The sequence below is a fragment of the Pristis pectinata genome, chromosome 4, assembly GCF_009764475.1.
Source record: "Pristis pectinata isolate sPriPec2 chromosome 4, sPriPec2.1.pri, whole genome shotgun sequence".
Taxonomy (NCBI): domain Eukaryota; kingdom Metazoa; phylum Chordata; class Chondrichthyes; order Rhinopristiformes; family Pristidae; genus Pristis; species Pristis pectinata.
Window position 1 is genome coordinate 78,716,131 of NC_067408.1, and position 12,855 is coordinate 78,728,985.

At 43.0% G+C, this 12,855-nt stretch overlaps 1 protein-coding gene across 2 annotated transcripts in view; it reads right to left on the reverse strand.

The window, feature by feature from the left end:
* Positions 1-420: 420 nt before the first annotated feature.
* Positions 421-12,855, reverse strand: part of gk (glycerol kinase) — a 406,492-nt gene continuing 394,057 nt past the window's right edge. For both annotated transcript variants that reach the window (XM_052015179.1, XM_052015178.1), the window contains exons 16-19: positions 12,608-12,728; positions 9,428-9,571; positions 6,561-6,641; positions 421-2,820 (exon numbers count right to left, since the gene is read on the reverse strand). In XM_052015179.1, the coding sequence (XP_051871139.1) occupies positions 2,804-2,820; positions 6,561-6,641; positions 9,428-9,571; positions 12,608-12,728 (363 nt within the window). In that variant the 3' untranslated portion in view covers positions 421-2,803. The remainder of the gene's footprint in view (positions 2,821-6,560; positions 6,642-9,427; positions 9,572-12,607; positions 12,729-12,855) is intronic.

Here is a 12,855-nt window from a genome sequence, read left to right on the forward strand (position 1 = left end):
GTTGCCCAGCTACCTAGGTTCCAAGTTGTGCAGGTTCGCGAGTTATCTGGCGACTGTGAATTGCCTGAGCGTGTCAGTGAGTGGAAGAATCTTGGGGTAGTCGATGAGAACGTGGAATGGGAAAAGTAAAATAGCTCGGCGTGTACGATAAGCGTCAGTTGGTGTTTGGCGCACACTCCGCGGGCCCAGCCACCTGTCCGCTTACGTCTGAGATCTTTTTCCCCCAGAAAGATAAATGCCAAAAAAAAATACAAAGTAGTGGCTGATATATCGTGTAGCAATTCGGCAACAGATCTGCTTCGAGACCGATGCCAACGTTGTCGTGCACAAACGTGGTTCGGTGTGTTATACGATAAGAAACATTGAAGATTAACGTCAAGAACACGTACAAATGCAGCACTGAAGTCCAGAACAAGGAGGCTGAGAGACCGACCTTTATTCAGTTGATCATTAATACAAGTTTAAAAATACATGCACAAAGAAACCAGCATTTCTTAAAAATCTAGACTCAATTTAAAGCATATTTTCCTCTGGACAAACTGGTTTCCTCCAATTTACAAGCACCGAGAGTTTTTTTTTTCACAATAAGTTTTACCTAGATACCTTAGTTTAGAAGCGAGCCGCCTTCTTTTCGTTCCCTTAAATAGATTTCGATTATAATTAGCAAAAACACGCATCAGTCACGTGCCTGGATCTGATGAGCACCGTTCGTCAAATGGTCTGAAAAGCAGTCGATCCACTTAAGCGAGGAGATCCGATTGCCTACTGCCGGTACATGCAGAACAGTGGCTGTCGGGTGAAATGAAATGTACAGAGCTGGAGATCTTTGAACATGCATTTTGACATTCTTGCAGTTCTCATTTCTTCCTCTTCACTGGTGTCGTGGGGAGAATTTGACTCGCATTTTTTCGTCAGATACTTGAGTGCCAAATGGCTATTTCATTCAATATTCTCAACCGCTTTATCTTAAGACACAGCAGCAGCCAAGGGTTAACTAACAGCTGATTCGTTCTCAATTAGTGACGACCCAAGAGACATATCCTTAAATGTGCTACGCGTTCCTCTGAGGTCCAACAACTCAAGGAGCATCGTGCCAACCTGCAGGACGATAACATCTCTCGATGCTGAACCCGTCGGGCGATTTCACTATTACCCTTGGATGAAATGTTAACTTTCTGACCCACCTATTATCATTGCGATTTTTTTGGGGAAACAAAACGGCGATACAGAAAATTAAATGATTTTGTCATTTTGCAAAGGATTTTCCTGTCCAAAGAATATAATCGGTTACCGTGAGCTGATAACATACCACTGAATTTTGATTACATCTACACCTTTACCTGGTTACACGTTAGCTGGCTTGTCGTGGTAATCAGACCCAAGGTGCGTCATAATCTTAAATCTAAAATGGGCACTCGGTGTCATTGGCTGGCAGATCGATACGTGGCCTTTTATATTAAATCACAAATCCGCTGCTACAATTTCTCCAAGTTTTTTGTTACTGTCTCATACAATTTTTACTGTCTCATGAAACCACTCACAGGTGTTCTCGCAAGATGTACTTTTATCAGCTTTACATCGAGTCTTTTTATTTCAGTCTTACTTCGTCACATTAAGGCACGACTGGCGCTTCTGCTGCGTATTCGTTTATTCGCAAGGAATTAAAGGTGCCAAACCAAATGCAGCCTGCACTCAAGTACTTTTTTTGGAGTCAGGCTGAAGAATTCCGAATCAGCTGATTTGATAAACTTTCAAGCAATTTACAGAATTATTTTCAGAACATCCATTTAATTATATGTTTATATTCATTTTCCTTCAGAATCTAGGCCTAATGTAGTCAATTCTTTATACTCCTGCAGGAGTTGAACCGAGTCTGATTCTTTCCAAAAATCGCCCTAAATCATTTAACATTTCAATTTAATTCAAATACGGTCATCTGGCTGTCATCGATAAAACTAGTTTGATTAAAATGTTTTGATTTCTCAATCTGGTCCTAGGTTCGCAAACAATGATCCACGCGAAAGTCATCCGAGTCAAGTCATGCATTTGTATCTGCATTTCCAAGGGCTTTCTGTAGAATCTCTCCAGGGGATCGCAGCACTTTATTAATATTACAATTAACTGTCATAACTTGATCCTAACATCAAAATTGATTGCGTAGGTGATTTGAAGCAGCATTCTAATTGTGTTGTGCACTTAGTTAATTACCGATTCCTCCCCTTCTCCGGGCTGCATCTCCCTATAGTTTCTCACTCTGCTGAATTCCTCGTGTGTCCGTAATCTTAAGTCAATTCTGTCCCCGACTCGTCACTTTTAGGAAAACACACTGGGTCGTAAAGGACTCTTCAGCAGGATGAGAAAACGATCTAGTGTTGGGATTTAACCCTCACACACTCAGCATCCGGCACGAAACATATCAGGGAAGAACAGTCTCAGTTTGAGAGTGCAAAATCGCAAGCCCTGAACTTTTAATTTTATACGGTGCATTTGATAATTCCACTACGATATATTTGATCCCATTTCATAGTCTAATATTCCGTCACAATTCTTAAACTTTGTTTTTCTCTATTAGATTCTGAAATTAAAGTACCAGCACTCATTTCTGCATCTCGATAATACCTGAAAGGCACTTTCAATTAATGCTTTACTTATGATTTGTCATGTCCAAATATTAAAAGGCAAACGATTCGTGAGGAAGATGGTACAGTGGAAGCTCTGAGGAACGGTCGTATTGCCTGTCCGTCTGAAGCCAAAAGATCATAAAGCACATACGGCATCTTTCTGTCCTTTTACGTTACTTCCTTCAGCTCTCTGCAGACTCTGCAAAGGACAATACATTATGGAATTATTTTACATTCTTTTTTGAAATGCCAGGTGACTGACTGATAAGTGAGAAAATAAATTTATTACTGCGTGAATCCCAAAGGCCACCATTCATCTAAAAGAGATCTTCACAGGTTCTGCACTGGGCTCATAGTTCCCACATTTCTAGGGTACCGTTTTAGCCAGCACACTGCACTGTCAGATTTCCTGCACTCTTACTGTTATTCCAATGAATACTCCAACACACATAAGAGGCACTTTTTTTTTTAAACATTTACACAATCATATGATAAAATTTACAGCCAACTTGGGATATTTTAAGTCGACATGCTAAACAAATGCAAGTGTGCTTCAACAGAGCACACGGTGTAAAAGGGAGCAGGGAAATAGGGACCAGTGTTTCCCCTCTGATTTCGAAAGACTGAGGACCCGTTTCCCCTGCTCCCTTTAAGCAGACTGGGACTCTGTTTCCCCTCCCACTTTAAAAGAGAGTTCCAGTCTGTTAAAGGGAGCAGGGAAAACGGGCCCCCAGTCTTTTAAGATGAGAGGGGAAACAGATTCTGCTTTAACTCCATCTGCAAATTTGCAGATTATACCACCTTAGTGGACTGTTATCTCAAATAACAATGAGTCAAAGTACAGGAAGGAGATAGACTGCTCAGTAACATGGTGTCATGACGACAACCTTTCCCTCAATGTCAGCAAAATGAAAGAGCTGGACGTTCATTTCAGGAAAGGGGACAGTGCACGTGCTCCTGTCCACGTCGACAGTGCTGAGGTCGAGAGGGTCCTGTGCTTCAAGTTCCTGGGACCGATCACCACCAGTAGCCTGTCCTAGTCCGACCACGTAGATGCCACGGCTGAGAAAGCTCACCGGCGCCTCTGCTTCCTCAGGAGGCTAAAGAAATTTGGCACATCCCCTTTGACCCTCACCAATTTTTTTAATCGATGCACCACAGAAAGCACCTTCTCTGGATATATCGTGGCTTGGTACGGCGACTACTCTGCCCGTGACTGCAAGAAACCACAGAGTCGGGGGGACAGCTCAGCACATCGTGGAAACCGGTCTCCCCTCTGTGGACTCAGTCTATACTTCTCGCTGCCTCCGTAAAGCAGCTAGCATAATCAAAGACCCCACCCACCCCAGATGTTCTCTCCCCGCCCCCCCCCCCAAATCGGGCAGAAAATACAAAAGCCTGAAAGCGTATACCACCAGGCTCAAGGATGGATTCTATCACGTTGTTATAACACTATTACATAGTCCCCTAGTACGATAAGGTGGACTCTCGACCTCACGATCGACCTCTTTATGACCTTGTACCTTATTGACTGCCTGCACTGCACATTCTCTGTAGCTGTTACACTTTATTCTGCATTCTGTATCGTTTAACTTTGTACTACCTCAATGCACTGTGTGATGAATTGATCTGTACAGACGGTATACAAGCCAGGACTTCCATTGTATCTTGGTACAAGTGACAACAATAAACCAATTCCAATTCCAAACAGGGCCCCAGTCTGTTCAAGGGAGCAGAGCAAACAGGGCCCCAGTCTGTTAAAAGGATCCTTCATAGCTGTGCCGATAACTCGATGCCAGCCCACCAGGATTTCCAAACTCTCAGATTCTCAGAGTTTTACGGTATGGTCATATGAGAAATGCAGCAGCAAGCTCTCAGAAACGACAGTTTCATAGTATTGAGATAATCTGCTTTTCTCAGTGAAATTATTTGAGGCATTGAGCATTCACCAGATCCTTGGGAAAATTATTCTGCTCTTCTTCAATATAGTGATACAGCACCTAGTAAGGCAGGGTCCGTCTCCCTTCATGTCCCAGCAGAACTACATTGCAGAGCCAGCTCAGATTTTAATTGCCCGAACACAGAGCGGAATTTGAATCTAAAATCTCCAGACTCTGGGCTGCTCAAATCCACGTTGTTCTAGTGCAGGCTCACGAAAGCCCGAAGTTTTAACGACTCTGAAGTCGACACAGATTCCGGTTGGAGTCTAACCATCTCGAGCCATGGGGATATTAAAACCTGCACCTACCTGCTCAGGGAACAACCAGGAAGAATTCTTTGAAGTCAATGGGAAAATTGACTGTGTTGGGTGACAGGCTCACCCCTTCACGTCTCATCTTTGAGCAAGATGACCGGATAAATAGCATTGCTCTGGAACGTTACAGAACGACACGACATCCGTATCGATGACCTATTTTGTCAGAGCTTTCGTTCGATTTATTTGTGAATGAGACACACAATTCAGAGCCGTCGTGTGCCGTCTCTGTAATTCAATGAGAGTTAATTAACCCTAACTCTGGAAGCATCTTTTCCTTACGACAGATCTTCAGAAAATAGCCATTATGCAGGGCTGTCAACCGAACCATTTCGGACTGTATTTAAGTCTCTTCCCTGCTCTGGGGAAGCACTGCAATGATCCGAGTCGACTGCTTCCCAGGATGATTTAAGGATTGGCAGTAAATGCTCAGCAAGTTAATGAAAAGCTCGTCCCAAAGGCAAATGAAAATATTCTTACGAGTGTGGATTGGAACAAATGCACGCACATCACGCGACGTGACCAAACGTGGAAATAAAAGTTTTTTAAAAAAAAAACAGGAATCAAGATACAAAATTGTTCGGGCTTCAAATATAACAAAGGACAAAAAATAAAACATTTCAAAATCTATCCTCTGGAATGCTAGATCCAATTCACTTTGTGCAAACTGAATACCAGTACAAATATTTTCAGCGTGATTACAGTTTCAGCACATCCCTGTCGCATCTCACCGCCACCACCCCACACCCCCCAAAAAAATTACTGCCTGTAGTTAATTCCTGCTAAAAGCATGGCCAGTGTTGTCCACTTGAGCAACAAAGCTGAGAAACGGCCTTCCACTCGCTCACAATCTGCAATGTTACCTGTTATTGGTTTCTGAACAAGAAATGATCATTACGTAAAACACTCATCATATGCAATTCCACAACGATTGGGAGATTAGGAGCAGAGATATTTAAAGACCATTGTAATTGAATTAAATAATCTAAAGGAAAATACAAAATCTAGTTAACTAAAAACAGTTTTGACCTTCCACAACCAGCTAAAGAAATTTCCAGTTTAAAAGAATGAGGGGTGATCTTATCGAAGCATACAAGATCCTTATGGGGCACGGCAGGGTAGACGTCAAGATGTTTCCACTCGGGGGGTGGAATTTCAAATGAACGCATGCAGTTACAAGAATAAGCGAGTCTGCTAAAACTGAGCCGTGAAGCAACTTCTTCTCGTGGACCTTGGCGAAGTTCTGGAATTCTCTGCCTCAAAGGGTCGTGAAGGCTAGATCACTGGGGGTATCTGAAGAGATGATACGTTTTTGAAAGAACCAGGAATTGAGGACCGGAAGGAACTGGCACAGAAACAGACGAGGCCTGGGGTAGATCAGCCAAGATAATACTGAATGGCACAGCAAGCTTGAGGGGATAAGTGACCTACTCCTATTGTCTTAAATTCTCTCGTTCATAACAGGGCCCTCGGCATCCACACACAATTCCCATCACTCCTCTGTGTACCACCCTTTCAACTATTGATATGTCAAAAGGCCACTATTATACTATTTATATCTACTTCTAGATTCTATTTATGATCGTTTCTCATACGCTCACTTTGCCTTTTAACTTTCATTTTTCTGATCAGTCTGATACTCAGTGGTCTTTACCCACCCCCCCCCCCCACCCCCCGACACTCACCAGAATCCTCGTCACCGTGCTTTGCCCAGCCCATTGATTTTTGTACTGCTAACTTCCAGCGATCGAACCGTTTGTTGCTTTCTGTGGATTAAAAAAATATTAATTAAAGCAGTGATCTAGAAATTCTTCCACATTTTAAATGGCATTCAACTAGCCTCGAGGGTCACCCTCGTGTCACGTGTGAAAGTTGCACCAAGATCAAGGTTTCAACCGTCCAGTTCGCAGAGCGGCATCGTCAAGTTTTCCCTGTGTAATGGCGTGTTCAAACAGGCACGTAAACCAGCAGGTGTAATCTCTGAAGCCAGACGCTCGTAAAGGGGCAAAGTGTGAAAGACACAGTTCGTAGAGAAATACCGATAGGTTCAGTGAGTGGGCAACCGGCGAGCAAATGGAGTAGTGTGAGGAAATTTGAAATGTTTTACCTGGGAATGAAGAAAGAGAAAACAAACTATTAATTGAGTGGAGAAAGAGTGCAGAAAGGTCCTTGGGGTCCTTGTACATGATGTACAGAGAGCTAGAATTTAGCTGCAGCAAATAATCAGAAAGACTGACAGGATGCTGGGTTCTATTTCAAGGGATACAGACTGTAAAAGCAGAAAGTCGTCTCTACTTTCTTAGAAGCTTAAGGAGATTCAGCATGTCATCAAGTACTCTGATGAACTTCTACAGATGCACTGTTAGAGGTGTCCTGACTGGTTGCATCGCACCCTGGTACTGCAGTTCCGATGCACAGAAACATGAAAGGCTACGGAGGGTAGCTGACACAGCCGCTCCTTCGCAGGCACAGCTCTCCCCATCACAGAGAGTGTCCGAACAAGCCGTCGCCTCGAGAAGGTGGCGTCTGTCGTCGAAGATTCCCACCGTCCAGGTCGCACCCTCTCCTTGCTACTACCGTCGGGCAGGAGGTACAAAAGTCTGAAGTCCCACACCACCAGGCTCAGGAACAACTACTTTCCTACAACCATCTGGTTCTCGATCCGACCTCCACAACCCTCATCTACCTCAGTAATGCAACACTCTGGGTCGCCTCTTACACAACTAGGGACTTGTTTCTAATTGTGTTTTTGCACCGATGTCTCGTTTTGCACAGTTTTTTTCACCGTCTTGTATAATTTACATTCCGTGCGTTGTTTGAATCTACACGCCTGCGATGCTTCTGCAAGCGAGTCTTTCATTCTACCTATACCTCGCCGTACGCGTCTACAACAGCAGACTGGACAGGCTCGTTGCAACTACGCAAGATAACGCGAGCCCACGTTCAGACTACTGTTGAGATCCATTCGAGTAAAGATTTGGTAATTGGTCAGAGAAATTCCTCTTTGTAATCTTGTGTCTCGACCGATGGTCGTTGGAGGAAAAGCTAAACGAGCTGGGTCTGTACTCAGAATCCCAAAGAATGAGAAGTGATCTCATCGCAATAGACAACACATTTCAGGGGATCAGCTGTTGAAATTAACCGGTGAAGACTGAGATGACAAAGAATGGACTTACTTGCCCAAAAAGCCGTGGAGGCCAAATCCTTCAACGTATTTAAATCTGAGATAGACGGGTTTTTAAAGCGGTAGGGTAATCAAGGATTACGGGGAAAGGACAGGGAAGTGGATGAGAAAAATTTGATCGACAGTGATTGTTCTGAATGCCACAGTAGGTTTGAATCACTGAATGGCCTACTCCCATTCCTTAGCGTCTTGTAGTCTTATCGGCCCGGGTTTTGAAATCTCTCTTCTGAAGCAATTATTCAATCGCCATTACCATTTCCCTTGTCCTCTCGCTCGATTTCACTCCCCCCTTGCGCCAAATGAACTTCAGTCCCCATACTTACCATCTCCCTCTTTACCTCAGAATCTCTCACATCCTCTCGATGACTAGGGTCTCAAGTCGAGGCGATGTCATCTCTGATCATTCGTTTCTATCCAGAACTGTCTCTATGTTACCTCATTCCTCACCTCAACCCTTGGCCCAAACTTTTATCCATGCCTCATTTGCTTCCAGAAAGCAAAAGTTCAAAGTCCTCCAGGATAATCTCCAATCTGAGAATTTCAGTGTATCCTGAACTCTCCTGCCTCGATTCAGAATTTATATCGCACGAGATTCATCGACTCGCTTCTTGTGTAATCGCGAGTTTAAAATTCTCATCCTCTCGTTCAGACACCTTCGTGGCATCGCCCTTTTCTGATTCAAATTTCCTCCAGTCCCGCATCCATTGTTTAACTTACAATGGCCTCTCGTGCAGCCTCTCACTGGTTTCCTGCCCTTCGAGCTACATCTTTATCTGTCTCAACTCCACGCATTACTATTCCCTCTTTCATCCTGCATATCTCAATCTCCCACCTGATACATCCTTATACTCATCAACCAATTTCGGATCGTTACACTTCACTGAGGTGCCTTCAGACATTTTACTTTGGAAGTGCTACCTATTACAACATGGTAAAATTAAATGAGGAACTATATCGTTTGGTACAAGTACAATATTTCAGACTAGTTGTGCTGTATCACAGACCTGTTCACAAATGAATACACACTGCAGCAGGCACCGGCTGTGGATTCAAGACGACAATGTAAATCCAATGGATAAAGTGCCGAAAGAGAAGGCGGCATTACGCTATTTGAACGTGACCGAAAACTTCTTTTGAAGTCTCATTTGCCGTTACTCTAACGTCAACAGCATTTACATCAACATCGAAGTTACCCATTCTCGTGATAGGAGACGCAATGACAAGCTTAAATCAGGTTCAAGGCAGATTGTGGTATTGTTATTGCATTAAAATTAGAAATACATTTATTCCGTCCTATTAAACTGAAAAAAAATTGTTTAATGCAACAGATGCCTTGTGACAAGATTTTCAAGTCAAACGTTTCCTTACCCTCAATCTCTATCTGTGGTTCAAACTTCTCCCACGCTGAGATTAAGGGACCGTCGTCAAACAGATTCCAGACTCCAATGCCATCTGCGGCACCAGCCGCCATGGCTGCTCCTAGTGCAGTTGTTTCTGCCATGGCTGGTTTTACTGCAAGAAAGCAAAACACTCAAGTCACTAAACCGGTGTACGGACTTGGGTTTTCTGTATCTGTGCTGTCTCGAGAAAGGTGGCACTTACTTAACAATCAATGTATTTTAATCACCCTCTGAAAATAAATTTCTCCTTGTGTCGATCCTAAACCTACTTGCCTAAATTATGAAAGTGTGATTCACAACTCTTCAACAGCAGTAACAGTCTGCCAGCATTCCTTCTCAGGGTAGCACGGTAGTGTAGCTGTTAGCGTAACACTATTACAGCGCCAGTGATCGGGGTTCAATTCCCGCCGCTGTCAGTAAATGAGTTTGTATGCTCTCCCCAATCTGTGTGGGTTTCCTCCCACATTCCAAACACGTATGGGTTAGCAGGTTAACGTGGGTGTAATTGGGCGGCACAGACTCGTTGAGCCGGAGTTTAAAAGTTTAATTTCGATGAGATCTCTTTACTTTCTTCTGAACTCCAGAGAACACCAGTCTCGTCTACTCAATCCCTCCTCCTAGCACAAACCAACCATCCGTGGAACCAGTCCAGATGATAGTCCAGATCAGTTACACTGTATTTAACCGGCAACTAAAATTAAGTTAGAACTTGGTGCGAGTTAGGGCACAATCAACACAATTTTGGACAGTCTCAACTTTATGGAGAGAAAACAAAGGAAGCAAGAAATGTGTGGCAACAGCATTAAAAAGACACCATAATGATCAATAAGGGATTAAAAAAGACAGACCTTTCCATTGATATAGAAGTATCATTCAAAATGGTGAAGACAGCCGTACGAATAATGAAGATAAGGTACCCAAAAAATCCATTATTTCTCATGCTGGAAAAGCTTAATGTTTACAGACTCCGAATGACAGAAGAAACTTTTCCGAGAACCTAGGGGTGCATGCGCTAGCAAAGATGAATGTGTTATTACCGCTCATCATTGAGCGGAGGAAGAGAACTCACTCCAGTACACTATATGTTCAACAGATAGATCTTGGGAATGTTCAATCAAAAAGGGAATGTTTTGGATACGATGGGTAGACCAGTGCATTCCAGAATGCTGGATACAAAAGATGTAGGCGCTGAGCTATCGTTGACAAGCTTCCCTGCGTGAGTAACAGCAACTATAGCATCACACTTGTAGCCACAAGTGCTTCAAGTTATCTATTCTTAAAATGACTCCCAACATAAACAACTTGACAACCAACATCATGCTTCCCATTAGTTTTGAGGTACCTCTTAAAGATTGATTCTCTTTAATAACTAATTTCTTTTGTTTGAACATCTCTTTAAATTGTAAAAAAATTAACTACTGCTGCTGCCGACAAAAGATCCTCACTACGTGGTTTCCGCTAACCCTCGAGCAGAAAATTGTTAGAACTCTCACAGAAATCTTACCAGACTGTATTCGTTCACAGCCTTTGAGGAAGCTTCAGATTTTAATTATAAATACAAACCATTTAAAAACTGCAAACGCTCAAAATATTAAATCGAAACAGAAAATTCAAGAGACACAGTGGGTCAGGCAGGGTCTGTGGAAGGAAAAATAGTTAACGTTTCAGGGTTTTCCAGTTCCAACAAAGGGTTTCAGACCTAAAGTATAAACTCTCTTCCTCTTCCCCCAAATGTTGCACACTCCTTCCAGCACTCTTTTTATTTGAGATTTCCCGCAACAGTCCAAACCAACTCTACAAAACAACATTCAATACAGACAACGGCTTTCTCAAACGACTCTTTGTATTTGTTGAGGACATCAACATTGTTCATGCTGGGGATTATTCAGGAGTTATGAAATTATGGATAGCAGATATTAATTAAAATGAGAACTGGTCTTCAGGAAATAAAACCTGTTCACAATTTAACTTCAAGTGACACTTCAAGGCTATTGCAACCAATCATTGGGTGTGGGACATTCTAATTCTGTCCCACTGAAACCACGCAGGGGAAGAATGTTCATGTTAATTGGTACTCATTGAAAACTTCAGAATGAGATCAGGGAAGGCATTAAGTGGTCATCTCCCGTGCTAACACATTGTTAAAGAACATGGAATCCTCCCACTTTAAGTAATCCCCTCAACACCACCGCCCCCCCCCCCCCAACCATGCCTCTTCTCTTACTTTTCCTAGCCTCTCTCTTTTTTCAAATCCCCTTTTTTTCCTCCTTACCTTTGACCCATCCCCCAGTGGATCTGCTCTCCCCTCCTCCCCCACACCTGCCTATCACCAGCTCTTACCTGCATCTACCCATCGCCATCTTGTGCCCACCCCACCTCCCTTCTTTTGTCCACCTATCACTGCTCTGCTTTTCCCTCCTATATATTGGGTTCCCCTTGTCCTGTCTTCAGTCCTGAAGAAGGGTCCTGACCCGAAAAATTAACCGCCTGCTTTTCTCCACGGATGCTGCCTGGCCTGCTGAGTACCTCCAGCGTCATCGTGTTTTTCATCTAGATTCCAGCATCTGCGGTACTTTATTTCTCTTCTCACCGTTAAAGGCATATCCCTGCCACTTAATGCACAGTTCAGGACAGGTCCGTTTGGTCATTCAAGAAACTTGATATTGTATATTCAAAGAGCCATCCCTCAACACAGCAAAAAAAAATGTATATTTTGGGTGTCTGGAGTTTGTGCTCAGAAGCTTTCGGAACAGACACCAGTATTGATTATTCAAAGTGGTTCTGCTAGTCGGGATGTGCTACCATTGAAAATATGTAATTCTGCAAAGTTACCTGACGATATTCAAAATGTCAAAGTTAAGTAGGCGATTATAGTCACTGAAACTGTAGTTAGGAGTTTACTGTTATCTTTGTTTAAACAGTATAAAAACATTGTGTCAGGAGAGTGAGATTCTCTTAGACTCTCTCTCCAAAAGATCTGCTGTGTGAATAAATACTTCTCTATCTCCCGGTTGAATCTTCCGTGTGGCCCAGTTTAGTCAGTCACAACAGTTCAATTTTCATTACTTAAGAAAAAGTACTGGGGACTGGAAGCAAGTCCCTTTTTCTGGCAGGGATGAAGAGGAAGAGAGCAACTTTGGATCCTTACCCACTGGTATACCAAGAATATCTGATTGAAGTTGCATCATTATCTTGTTGCCGGTCATTCCTCCGTCCACTCTGAGATTGATCTGAGTGATCCCAGAGTCTTTGTTCATGGCCTCAAGAAGCTGAAAGAAGCATACAATTATTGAACTGCAACAGCAACATTTAATTGCCCCTCCAACCTTTATTGGACAATGTCAACAAAGGATAAATCAGATACCTTATTCCACAAGTTGTCTTCTTATTATACAG